The following is a 14,228-nucleotide window of genomic DNA, read 5'->3' as shown; positions in this document are numbered from 1 at the left end:
AGGCAGAAAGTCAAAAAATATGTGAATTATTGAAAGAATCACATTGTAGTTCTCTTTCCTCCCAACTGGTATTGTAATTCAGAAATAACAAAGAGAAAAAGTCTAATAGAAGCATAAACACAAAGATTGATGAATCTATCCCTTGATGAAATCAGCTCTCAAAGAATATTTTTATCTGTTTAGGACAAAATTAGAGAAAGTGAATTTGGCAAAATATCTATTTCAGCGATAGGTTTGAAAGAACCTTAGTTTATAGTTTGCTAGGAATTCCAAGAAGGACAAATGGTCATTAGTCCATTCCATAGAGAGGATTACTATGACAGCTTTACCATTAGTCACAGGATGAGAAATGATTATTTATAGAGCTTCATGGAATGAAAAAAGTGATGAAATGAAGAGAGAATGAAGGTTTAAAAAATAGAGTGAAAAGGCCCATAAGATGACTATGTATCACATAAAACATTACCTGGCTCCACATGTGTGTATTGTAGAGTGCAGTCAACATATCTGGACGTAGAATTTCATTACATCCGTGTCGTAGAAACATCTTGGCATTAGATTTATATTTTTTCTGTCCATACAAAGAGCAGTGAAGCACAAGAGAGACTTATGAAGACAGGGAAGAACATAGCTCTATATCCCAGTCACCTCAGAGTGAAGAGATGTAGGCACAAACACTTTACGTACTCGCATGGATGCTTATGGATAAAGATAATAAGTAATTTATTGGGCCACCAGGTAGAAAGACTTCAATATCTTAAGCTGACCCCTTATAATTTTAGAAGTGGTACTAAATACCACCATGAAAATTTTACTTATGATACCAAAGAATTTGGATTTTTTTTTATTAAATCAGAGAAATTCTGATCACAATATATAATATCATTTATGCCCTTTTTCTTTTTTTCTTGAAACTCAAAGTTATTAGAAAAGTTATGATTTGCCCTAGCAAACTGTAGCCCAATAAGAGGAGGGAGATACTTTCCAAGTTAATGGCTCCCTTTTCTACTTCCCCACATCAGGTGAGAGTACGCAGAGTATGGATTGGCTCACTCAAAGAGCTTATGCGCTATTTGGGTGGCTGAACAGATATTGCTGGAGGACACAGGAACGGAACAGTTCAATATCATAGGCAGAACCCTATGACATCCTTGGCTGCAGACATGACGAACATCTCATGGAGAATTAGAACAGCACCGTCTCCATTTTGGCCACTTTGGCCAGCACTGTTACAGTACCTGACTTATTTGTTCGCCTGCCGTCTTAGCCAGCAGATGTCTAGGCTCATCCACAACAAGGCTGTACTTATCTTTCCGCTGCTCATAGTCAGCTCTGTATTTTTTCTGCTCAGAATAGCATATCAGATTATAACAAGTACATAATTTCAAGGCTATGAAGACAAGTCTCTAGATATAAACCCTAAGTGCCATGAAACCTAATAATTCCAGGAGGGTTTTCTTGAGCCCTTCTGTGGACTAAAGGAGACACAAAGTTAAATGAATAGAATTTCCACCTAAAGAAGAAATGGGATGTGGGAAGGAGTGCAGGGTTTCAAGGACACTGAAATATAAATATACCTACCCATATACCATCTTTGATTATGATGCCATTAACAATGCCAGATTTCATTATTCCTTACAATCTATTTAAAATAAAGTTGGGCATCCTATCAATGTACAGTTGGGAGCTACAAGTGCCAAAACGCTAAGCATCAATAAAACCTTGCAATTATTCAAGAAATCTGAGATTTCTGGTAATAGCTCATTTTATCCATGTGCAAATAAAATTTTAGAAAATGCTTGAGTTTTTTTACACACCAGTAGGAAGGCTTGGCAGAGTTCCTTTAGCATCTCACAGATAGAGAATCTTAATAAAAATCAAATAAGCGCTTGACAAATGGAATTAACAAGGCTACATTTTCAGTTTTTCAAGTAATTGATATGTCTATCATAATTTTTAACCTTTCTCTTTTACTTTAAGCCACCTTTACAAAAAAGGTAAAACAGGAAGTTAAAAATAAAACTATCCAGTTGTAGGTAAATCCAGGAATTGCTGAAAATTCCAAAGATTTTATTTTAAAATTAACTTAGTAATCATATAAAGATGGTGGGATTGTCTAAGGAAGGAGTGGCAGAATATACTGGTAAATTCTATTTGTCAAATGGTTTTCTCTCTGGATAAAAGAAAAAGAAAAAATATAATGTCATAGAGTAAAACTATTATGTTTAGAGAAATCTCTGGATTGTTGTCATTGCAATCTATCAAATTATTAGACTACAATTAACAATAAATTAGTCAATCAACCAGCATTATCCTGGTGTCTCTGATTTAAATCCTATGCTTAAGCTCATATCACTAATGTTTTCATTCTGTTAGTACTTGAATTTTTATTTCTTTTTACAAAGACTTGTTATTTCAACTAAATATTCATCTGAACAAAGTAGGGGGGAATCTACCTAGTAAGACTGAATGTCAAATAGCCAAGTTTTACCATAAATCTGCAGTTTAGTAGGTTAATTCCTATGCTTTACGAAACTTTTCTTTTAGGCATCAGAACTATGCTACTTTATTTTGGCCCAAATAACAGTTGTTTTTTTTTTTTCAGAAGGTTCCAATAATGGATGTGCCCTTTTTTGCTATTTATATTTTGTACATCCCATTGATTAGTGCTATCATAGATATTCTCTATCTTGCCTTTAATCTGTTCTTTTCTGTTGCTTTCATTTCAGTTCACTTCAATAAGCAGTCTAGGATACTTATTGTGAATAAATAGGTCTAGTATAAAAAGGTCATACTTACCTCATCCATCAGTTGAGTTGCATATTTGAAATGCCTATTAATTGGACAGTCAGCTATGTACTTGAAATTAGACTTTGTCTTTTCAAATAATTCCTTGTATTTGTACTAAAGAAAGCAAATAGAAAGTTGTCATTTTAAAACTTGCTACAATGTGGGATGCTATAAAAAGGTGTATGACAAATTTTAAAGCATAACTTGTAATTAATGCCAATTTATTAATTAATTCAGTGAATAAAATGAGCTTTCATCTGCAGACTCTGAAGATTAAACTAAAAAGACATCTTTAATCAACTAGCTATTTTAATAATAAATTTTTCTATCTCCACTTTAGACAAAATGTATTCAAGCCCCATTTCTTTTCTCCCACTGCCCATAATGATTATCTTTGGCTTCAAGGGAAGGCCTTAAGTACTCAAAAGAGATAGTTTTTCATCCATTCACATGAATATAATTTTCGCTGAGTTTGTTGAATCTTTTTTTCAGTCATGTTTGATCTTTGTGCCCTCTTTTGGGGATTTCTTGGCAGACATACGGTAGTGATTTGCTATTTTCTTCTTCAGCTCATTTTACAGATGAGGAAACTGAGGCTAACAAGGTTAAGAGGCTTGCCCAGGATCATATACCTAGTAAGTAAATGTCTGAAGCTGACCAGACTTAAACTGAGTAAAATGAGTCTTCCTGACTGTAAAATCAGCATTCTACCCCTTTTACTACCTATTCACTGAGTGTAGTCATAGATAATTATATGATGTCAGAATTTCTGAGACCTTAACGATACCATAGTCTAATGCTACTATTTTATAAATGAGGAACTTGAAGTTCAGAGAATTTAGGTGACTTGACCAAAGTCACATAGCTAGGTAGTGGTATTAAAATTTTTTTCTTTGTCTTTGATAGCTAGCATGAATTCTCACAGTCATTTCCAAATGGCATATTAATATAAAGTAAATATTAAAATTGTCAAATAGAGATGGAATCAGATTCCCTTTCAGTACATTAGTTTAACTGGTAGTAATCAGGATCTTTAATATTGAATTTCTCTAGAAGATCGAACAGTTGACAACTAACTTATCAAATGCTTTGGAAATGAGGGTAGAAATAGACATAATCCTAGAGGCATCTAGATGGAATAGTAAATAAAGAGCTGAGCTTATTCAAGCCTAGCCTCAGATACTTTACTAGCTGGGACAAGTTATTTATTCTCTATCTGCCTCAATTTCCTCACCTTTAAAATGGGGATAATAATAGCACCTATCTTTCTGGGTTGTTGTGAAATAAAATGAAAAATATTTATGAAATACTTAGCATAGTGCCTGGCAAATAGTAGGCACTTAATAAATACGTGTTCCTTCCCTCTGTAGAGTTGGAAAGGCAGAATTGCATTACTTTACTTCAGGTACCCAAATTGAAGCTAGAAGGATTAATTAATTAAAATTAAAAGCTAGCACACATCTGTAAGCTACTGTAGCAACTAATTAACCTACCCCCTCCTCACTTGAATTTCTTAATTACTTGTATTCTTTTCACATTATGGATTATAAAGTTAATTTGAGAATATGTTTTCAAATGACTTGTTAAAAAATCTGCTTAGCAATTCCTAAATATGTCATTGGATACTTTTACTAGATTCTTTTTAATTTTGTGTAGGGAAATCTTTCTTTTTATTTTTGGTCAAATAGCTAATGAGAGATCTTCTGTGTCCTTAATTTTTGTCAAAAACAAAACAACAATAATTCAAATATCATAAAAATAAACATACCTTGCTATAAAGGGTCTTGTTCTGTTCTGCCAACATCAAGTCAGGGGTATCATGAGCATAGCAACCAATGCCCTTAAGCCATGTCAGATCCTCTTTATATTTAACCTGAAAATAAATCATCATGAAAACACTTTTAAGTGTGTGTGTATATATATATATATATATATATATAAATATATGTTTTGATACAAAAGTCTGTATAAGTAGAGTGACATGAGCAATTAAAGGCCAAGAAAAAATTTTGTGTTTTTTGTCCTTATATTAGAATAAATCAACACGGAACAGTTCTGTTCCTTAGAAAACTAATGGTCATTTTAGGAGAAAAAAAGTCTTGTCAATTTACTTTTATTTCTTTTTTATTTAATTTAGTTAAAGATAGATTTAGTTAGAGAAAAATCATTTAGCTTTCTTCATCTTTAAAACTTGAGAATTTTTTAAATTACAGAAATTTGAATCACTGACACAGATGGGACAAAATATACATATAAGTTTATATTTAAACAAAAGTAAAGAAAGATTTTAAGACTCACATCACTGACAGCATCAGTGACAGCCCGATGATGGTAGTGTTCTGGGCGATCTGGAATTGACATCCAGATTCCTAGTTGGTTCATATATTTCTCCTTGTATTTCACCTGTGGCAGAAACACAGAGAAAGTGAACGATTCTTTCCCAGGGATAAAATAAACCATGACTCACCTATTGACCAGTTTGCTTTCTCCCCCTCTATTTAGTTTTATTTTAGAAAGTGTGGGCGTTAAATTGTGATGAGCTCTTAGTGCTGCCAGGGTGGGCAGCTACAGGACAGTGACTCTAATTAAGATGTATAAGAGAAAGCTTGAGGAAAGCATCATTTAAATGAGTGTAAAAAAAAAACAACTCATAACGTACACTGCTGATGTCATCTGTGACCTTGCGGTGATAGACAATGTCCAGGGCATCCTTCACCGTGTGGTATTTCCCTTTGGTTGCATGGAACGTTTCTTTATAACGTAACTGCAAAGACAGAAATACATATATCACAAATAGGCATCGAAATCAACCCTGTAGGGCTCTCTCCAGCAGTTTTTCTCATGGGTTTAGATCTGAATAACTTTACTGCAGGTCTGGACAAAGCTCAGTGGAGGAGAGGGGAAAATAGGTTCATTAAGTTGGTAAGATAATAATGCACACAAATACTTTTATTTCTTGGTCTAGAGCAACTTTTCTGGAGCTGTGGTGGTGATTTTTGGACACATTAAATTTCAGCTTCAAGTTTGGTTTTGTAGTTTTGCTCTTTTACTCAAGGTCATTGATCCTAAACCAGAATTGTGATTTCTCCTTATATCTAGACAGATTTTAGACCTAATCATGTAGATTGCACGTAGCCAACTCTCTTGTATTCTTAGCAGATTCTCATCAAAAGAATTATGCCTGCTTTTACTTTTAACCTAGGCTATTATGCAAGTAGATATTCTCCCAGGACTGGAAATAACATTCACTTTAATGGTCATAGATAACTATACCCACTTATTTTCTAGATGTCAACCATATATTGTAATTTAAAAAAAAATGTTATGGTTTAGGGGTAACTAGGTGGCGCAGTAGATAGCGCACTAGCCCTGAATTCAGGAGGACCTGAATTCAAATCTGGTCTCAAACACTTAACACTTTCTAGCTGTGTGACCCTGGGCAAGTCACTTAACCCCAACTGCCTCACAAAAAAGAAAAGAAAAGAAATGTTACAGTTTATAAACCCAGCCACCACCCAAGTGTCCCGGAATATTCATCTCATTAAGAGATACAAGCCTTTAGGACAAAGCATACTATGTGATATACCACCCTAATATTTTTTATGTAGGAGGAAACAGTTTAAATGTACATTGAATATAGTCTTGAAAGGGAAGAGTGTGTTGGGTGGAATAGAGATAAGGTACAAAGGAGTTACATATGACCCAGAAGGGGTGTTTGGATAAAGGGGTGTTGGAGAGTTCATTGCACGTATATGTGTCTATTTTTTTTTTTTAATAAAAGTAGCCAGTATAGCACTTCCTTTTCTCTATCAGTTGCATCTCTAAAGAGTCTAGCTGTCTAGTCCCCACAATACCTAGGACTTCACAAATCATGCATCCTGGGATAAGTTTTCTAATTTGCTATACTCTGGGGACCACTCTGCACTGGAATATATTCTCCCTGGAGACACCTGCCTGAGTGACCAGATCTCAAAATGAGCATATACTGTGATAAATGTAGGGACAGAGGGAAAGCAGAGAAATGAGCTCAATTTATGATTCAATTGGTTCAATCTATATTGTCAACATGATTCTGGGATCGAGGAATCCAAGCTAGGGCATTAAAATTCAACTTTAGTAAAGAGTCTATCCCATGATGGTTGATTTTGACAGAGCAGTCAGCCCACGTGGGTTTAAATTCCACCTTATCACTTATTGTTTTTTTAACTTTGAACAAGTTACTTCTCCCCTCTGATTTTATTTCCTTATTTGTAAAATGAGTGGATTACATTAGGTGATTTTTAAAGTCTCTTCAAATTATGAGTCTATGATCTTCTTCATTATTCAAAATATGAATATTTTACCTGAGCATGGAGGAGTGCTTAGAAGAATGGACTCAAAGCAGGGAGTTGGGTTTCAGTTTTGCCTCTAACACATCTGGGATCAGTGATCCAGGGCAAATCATTTAAATTTTTGTTTCTTATCCAGTTGTTCAGTCATTTATGATTCTTTTTTTTTTTTTTTTTTTTTTTTTTTTTTGAAAAATGACTTTAATTTCATTCCACTTTTATTTGAGGTGATATAGACCCAGACTCTAATTGTAATATTGTACAACCTTGCTACAAAATTTAAAGCAATTCAGATTGCCTCTCTAAATCTGTTTCTTTCTCTAAAAAATAACAAGTTGAACAAAATATTCTTTTTTTTTTTTAATTTTCATTTATGATTCTTAATGACCCCATTTTGGGATTTTATTGACAGAGACAACTCTAAGACTATAAGTTTCAGGGAAACTGCAAACCTACATTGGTAGAAAGAGTTTCATTACTTAGGACTTATTTAAAGCAATGAAATCATGGGTGTAGTCCCTATGACTATCCCTATATGGCCAATATATATGTGTATATATGTGTATATATTTGATTTATACCTATAATCTTATTGACATAAGGAAGTGTCAGTGATGAAATCCCTTTCACCAAAACTGGTCAGCAGAAGCCCTGAAACTTATATTCTTAGAAAGTCACTTGCAAATACCAAGAGGTTGGAGCAATTAGTGGAGTCAGAATATTAATGTCATTTTATCATTATCATGTATTCTAATACTAAGGAACTGACATTTTTCCTTACCAAATGACACTAAGACACTTTGAGAAGACAATCTAAATTTCATTTACATTAGCATAAAGAGAAACTTCCTCTCAGCTGTGTCTTCAGCTAACATTTAATTCATCTTTATGTTAGTTGTATGACATGAGTTATATGGTCATTAGTAATATAGAAATGGTTTGATTATTTTTACATGTTGTCTTAGATAGTTCCAACCCCAGCTCCATCCCATCATAAAAGAGCAAGAACTAGGAAGAGAACACATTTCTAGGATACTTACATCACTGGCATTCCAGTAAGCCTTTTTAGCTCTGATGAGGATTGGTGTGTCAGGGACTGGAGTATATCTGTCCTTCATCTTTTCGTACTGAATTTTGTACTTATTCTAAAGAACAAAACAGAGAGGGAGAATCAGACTCAGGTTCAAGTGCTTTTCATCCATTTGCAGCCTCTGCCAGAGAAGAATATCGTGCCAGTTTCAAAGGAATTAGGAATGTTATACTTCATATTCAAGAATGTAGATTTACTTTTCATTCAAGCTAAGAACTCTTCATAAATGACTATGAGTAGATGTTTGAAGATGAAGATTTTAATGGTAATGTCTCACCACCTTTTAGAGCTATGTTTTCATTTGGAATAAATAGTGTTGATTTTCTATCTTACCTCACTGACCATGTCCTTCACGTCTCTAGCATGCTTTAAGGCTTTAGTCTGGTTACCAGCATGATGATGGGGTCTCTCTTTGGTAGCTAATTCAACATATAGATACTATAAAAACCAAAGGAAAGGGATACAGTATTATTAGAACATTGTAATTGGTATTGTGGCATTTGTAATTTTCTTCATAGCCCCAAATACACATAAGTGACATTAATTGAATTTATATGAACTCATCATAATTCTATTTGTTTATGGATTCATATAGGACAACCACCCTTTTTTATTTATTTTCTTTTTTTCTATCCCTTTCCCCCTAAATAGTCAAACTCATCCATTCTCAAATATTTCTACTGCTTAGGATAGCATGCCTAAGAAGCAGGAAGGTCTAAGAGTATTACCCTATTATAATCCTAGGACCAGCCTGGGTTAAGTTTGGAGAAGCTCATCACCCACGTGGTTGGCCATCAGGTGATGATTCTTATTATTATTCAGATATAAAAATTTATTTTCTGAATAATTAGGGATCTTTTGAGGTATTGAAATATGGACTTCCATATTGAAAATTGTCCTTTGAGGGTCACCTTTTAAGAAATGAAAGGAGGATGAAGATTCCCATCCATTGAATCTTCTACAAGGAACATGATTTATCAGCCGAGATCTCAATGCATGGAATGGTTTAATTTGTCTGCGTATAGTTTTTTAGTAATAGATCATTCATCCATGGAAGCTATCATTGACTAGAAGCATAAGAAGCAGTATTGCCTGTTACCCTAAAATATGTCACGTTCCTCCCCCATTTTAGGAAGAACATTTTTGCAGAAGCCAAAAATAAACATCCAGAGTCAACTACTGAAGGGGGAACGACATGTGGGGTAGCATTGGAAGCATTATTATTCTATATTTCCCATTAAGTTTTCTCACCTGGCTCTGAAGCTTCTGTCCCTTCTTGGCTCTTAAAAAGTCAGGAGTATCAAGAATTGAAGTAAATATTGATTTTTGCTTCTTGCCTACAGCTCTGTACACCAACTAAACATAAAACAAGCCATTATCAGCATTGTTAGAAATAACATTTATTGAACCTAAATGAACAAAAGAGAAAGATAGTAGGACTGAATGAAAATGAAATAAATAAAAATAAATGAAGAACAATCACATTGCCATATCATAGAAACAAAAGACAAGCAATTAATGTAGGAGTTCTCCTCAAGAAATGGCAACCTATCTATGCCTTCTGATCCTATGTCATTCTTGTCCGTATCTTCTCATGTATTATCCATTGGGGAGAAGGGTAATGAGTTCTCTTGACATTAAGTGAATACCAAAGAAGCATATGGATTGTTCATTATTTTTTTCCCTTTCTCTACCCATGTGACCGGCCCACTCCATTTTCAAAACTTACATTTATTCAATAAATTTTTACAGTTTTGTTGTAACATATGTCTCAAGACTGCCCTTAATTACATCAATGTGAGCTGATAGGGTGATAAAATGGATAGATAATGGACTGCCTTGATTAAATGTTTTTCCCCCATAAACAGTGAGTAATACTTATAAGAACATCTAACATCTATGTAATATTTTCGACTTTCTAAATTCCTTTGTGCTCTTCTTTCATTTTATCTTTATAATTCCTTATTCATTAAGTAGGACAGTTATAATTATTACCCCTTTCTTACAGATGAGGAAATTAAGACCTAATGCAGTCAAGTGATTTGCTTAGTGTGTTACAGCTAGTTAATGGCAGAGGGAGGGCATTTAATATTGCTAAGAATTTCTGCATGAGATAAAGATCAGCTACAGGCGAAATTACAAACTGTTTGAAAGAATCATAGGTTTGTTTGACTATAAACTTATTTGTTATAAAAGAGCTTTTGGAGGGAGGGAGAAGGGTTGAGGAAAATGGGAGGGAATAATAACGATGTAAAAATAAAAAGAAAAGAAAGAATAAAAGATTTTACAAATAATTTAAAAATACACAGAGGAGAGCAGAAAGAAGCTTAGGAGATGATGGAAAGTAGGGTAATATTGATATAATTGTGTTAAATTCAATATATGCTTAAAAAACAAGCTATCTATAATAGTGATAATTTCATATATAATCTCTATTTTACTTTTTATATGGAAAGGTTCATCTTTAAGTTCATAAAAAATTTTTTTAAAAAAGAAACTATTGTTGTCATTCCCTATTTTAGCATAAGTGTTATTGAGAGGTAAAACAAAACATTCTCACCTCACTCAGATGTGTCTTCAGCTCTTGCACTTTTCTGTATTCAGGCGTGTCCAGCACAACACTATATTTGTCTCTCTCTCTCCTTGCCTTATCAGTATACAGGTAGTTAGACTAGAAAAAAATAATAGACTATAGATGTCTCTTGCAGCAGGTAAGACATAATTATTGGTCCTTCTAGTGACTCTCATTGACATATGTTTTTCTCTGAAGTATTTATTAAAAATTAGGCATAAATACAGCAGAGCTTTCTAAGTGTCCCATATCTCTTCCAGGGGGGCAAAATCCACCTCCTCCCTCTCTTCTCATGTTAATTGAGCTCGTTATCTATGTTAGTTCAGGGACATATCTTTTTCAAGTGGGTTGTCACTGCCCAGGCAGGATTGTAAGCATTTTCCCCCCAGAAGCAATAGTATGTATGTTATCTTCTCCTTCCCAACACTAGAGACATATTTTTCATCAGGTACATCAATATGACAAGTGAGATTGTAGGGATGAAGCTTACCCAAAGCTTACGCAGGTGACGGGAACGGACCATGTCAGGGGTATCATAGAGGAAGCATCCTAAGCCCTTCAATATTTGTAAGTCCTCTTTGTACTTAATCTGTGAAGCCATAATAAAGAGTTAAAAAGTTCAAAGAAGAGTTTAAAGAGAGTTAAAAGTTCAAAAATGGGCAAAATAAAACACATTCAACAAATATTTATAGATTAATTTTATTTTAATTTAACATTCCCACTATGGACTCAACCAGATCAAATCAATCACTGATGCTTTCATTAAAGCCTCCAATCCCTGATCTTTTTTTTTTTTAAGCAATTGGGGTTAAGTGACTTGCTCAGGGTCATACATCTGGGAAATATTAAGTGTCTGAGACCAAATTTGAACTCAGATCCTCCTGACTTTAGAGCTGTCCAATCCCTGATCTTAACCCATTTTACATAGGGGCCATACATAGAGAACCTTGGACAGCAATAGTGTGACTTTTGAAAGACAGATGTGGCAAGAATGAAAAGCAGTTATTTAAGAATATTAAAGAATATGGGGTGAAGGGTAGAAGGGGAATTGATGCTAAAAAATAAATTGATGGAGGTGGCTTCTGAAACATGCAGAAGAGTTAAGTGGGCTCCTTAAATTTCCTAGTTGGATTTTTTGATGATTGTGATCACTTCTGATAAGCAGTCGGGAATGAGCATTCCTCAGAAAGATTCACTTAGGAAGTGAAAAGGTGTGAAAAGGAAAAGAAGGAACTCTAAGGTGCATCGGTTATCCGCTGCTTAGAGCATGTGGAATGGAAACTTAGGCTCTGAACCAAGATGGCCCTCTCCAAGTCCTCCCCTAACCACTAGGGCTCCTATGAGTTGCTTACATCACTTGTGATATCTCCCACGTAGCGGCAATGTATCACTTGAGGTGTATATGGCAAGGAAATCATGTGTCCTCTCATCCTGAAGAAGTCAGATTTGTAGATCAGCTAAAGGAGGGTGGAAATCACACATGTTAAATTTGAAAATTTAACTTTTGCATTCAGAATTAAATTTCAACCACTTGCCCCTTGATCTGGAAAAATACATACTTCACTGACAGCTTCTTGCGTTTTTTTGACTTGACGAATTTCAGGTGTATCTGGAGTGGTATGAATCTTGTCCTTTAATTTGTGGTATAATTCTCTATACAGGCGCTATGTCAGAGGAGGGAAAAAAATATGTGAAATGCTTAGTGCAGGATAAGGTAATCAAGGTATGCATTTATTAGTCAACAATCAAATACCCCAGCTATTTTGGGAGGGAAGGTGATTTGAAATGGCGAAAGCATAAAATAAGATTTTTTTTTAATAAAAGAAGAGAGGCTAAGGACAAAAATAAAAGTAAAAATTGGAAGGAACAGTTACAAAAGAGAATATTATTTTTAATAATTATATCAAAAAGCAATTTTGCTTGAAGATCACACTGAGAATTCATTGGTTCGGAAATAAATTTACCAAAGGGAGTTTTCTTTAAAATGACTATTAACTTTTTTTTTTTGCTAAAAAAGACAGTAACTTTATGTATCCTTCTGTTAATTCACCCCTTGAAATTCTGTGCAGAGGAAGGCAGACAGAGAAGCCTTGTATGATGGAATTCGCCTTTCAATAGAAAGGCACATTGCCAATTATAAAAGTCACAAAAGTGAATGCTCTCTTGCCTGCTGACGTTTGAGACTGGTGCTGGATTCAGCTTGACTCTTTAATATATTTCTAACAAATACTTATCCACTGAAATGAAATATTTAACTTCATAGTCAATAGTTACAATACCTCACTAGTAACTTGGTTGGCTCTCCGGACATGAACAAATGGAACATCCTTGGGACCAAGAGTATATCCATTTGCTTTAAGATGTTCATAGACTTCTTTGTATTTAAACTGTAAAAGAAAAGTCGATTTAGGGGGAAAACACAATTTTTTAAAGGGAGAGGCAACATTATAATTTATAGTCTTTCTAGTCCATACAGGGGAAAAAACCCTTTTGGTTTGAAAATTCTTATGAATTTAATGTTAAGAGAAAGTTTCTAGCATGATTCTGATAATAGAGTTAGCTATGAAAATGAATACTGGAAAAAAGTCTGTGGGGAGTAAAGTGGTAGTGGGAGGATAGGGATACAATATCAAAGGGAGGGAGGGAGAAAGAAAGAGAGGAGAAGAGGAAAGAGAGAGAGGGAGGGGAGAGGGGAAGAGGGGAGAGAGGAGGGAAGGAGAGAGAGAGAGAGAGAGAGAGAGAGAGAGAGAGAGAGAGAGAGAAAGAGAGAGAGAGAGAGAGAGAGAGAGAGAGAGAGAGAGAGAGAGAGAGAGAGAGAGAGAGAGAGAGAGAAAGAGAGAGAGAAGAGAGACAGGAGAGAGAGAGAGAGAGAGACAGAGAGAGAGAGAGACAGAGAGAGAGACAGAGAGAGAGACAGAGAGAGAGAAAGAGAGAGAGAAAGAGAGAGAGAAAGAGAGAGAGATTATGCAAAAGAAAAGAAAGAAAAGGAGAACACTAAAGTATATTTGAAAAATAGTTTCAGAAGAAAACAGAATGAAATATCCCAGACATGCTATGAAGCACTAAAGTTAGTTGTTGAAATTATTACATACTTTTAAAAAGCAGGCTGTACCCAATAAAGGTTCATAATTTCACATATAATTGTTTCCTTCTGTTATACTCTGCATAATGAAAATGGCCATTTTAGTTGGCATTTGTTAAGTTAAAAATAAAAATATTCTCCTGAAAATAGACCCAAAAATGGGAAAAGAAAAAATGTTTCTTTTATGATCTCACTTAAAAAAATAAGACCATAGAGAGTAAAAAAAGCTTAGTGAAAAAGAGCAGATTTATCTGCTAGACCTAGTGCTATAATTCTCATGACTATAGTTGCTGATTGTCATTGGCTATATAGTTAGGAATTTGACAAGTACCGAGGGAGGCTGGAGAAAAATTTTCAAACTTGTAA

The 14,228-nt window shown here is 34.5% G+C and overlaps 1 protein-coding gene across 1 annotated transcript in view; it reads right to left on the bottom strand.

The window, feature by feature from the left end:
• Positions 1 to 14,228, bottom strand: part of NEB (nebulin) — a 213,863-nt gene that overhangs the window by 50,003 nt on the left and 149,632 nt on the right. The window contains 13 exon segments of the mRNA XM_074303459.1: positions 1,239 to 1,343; positions 2,800 to 2,904; positions 4,559 to 4,663; positions 5,089 to 5,193; positions 5,450 to 5,554; positions 8,159 to 8,263; positions 8,542 to 8,646; positions 9,460 to 9,564; positions 10,769 to 10,879; positions 11,271 to 11,369; positions 12,133 to 12,237; positions 12,340 to 12,444; positions 13,060 to 13,167. Of these exon segments, the coding sequence (XP_074159560.1) occupies positions 1,239 to 1,343; positions 2,800 to 2,904; positions 4,559 to 4,663; positions 5,089 to 5,193; positions 5,450 to 5,554; positions 8,159 to 8,263; positions 8,542 to 8,646; positions 9,460 to 9,564; positions 10,769 to 10,879; positions 11,271 to 11,369; positions 12,133 to 12,237; positions 12,340 to 12,444; positions 13,060 to 13,167 (1,368 nt within the window).

Source organism: Sminthopsis crassicaudata, chromosome 3 (genome assembly GCF_048593235.1).
Source record: "Sminthopsis crassicaudata isolate SCR6 chromosome 3, ASM4859323v1, whole genome shotgun sequence".
NCBI lineage: Eukaryota > Metazoa > Chordata > Mammalia > Dasyuromorphia > Dasyuridae > Sminthopsis > Sminthopsis crassicaudata.
Note: the sequence above shows the minus strand (reverse complement) of the source record. Positions and strands in the feature narration are given on the sequence as shown.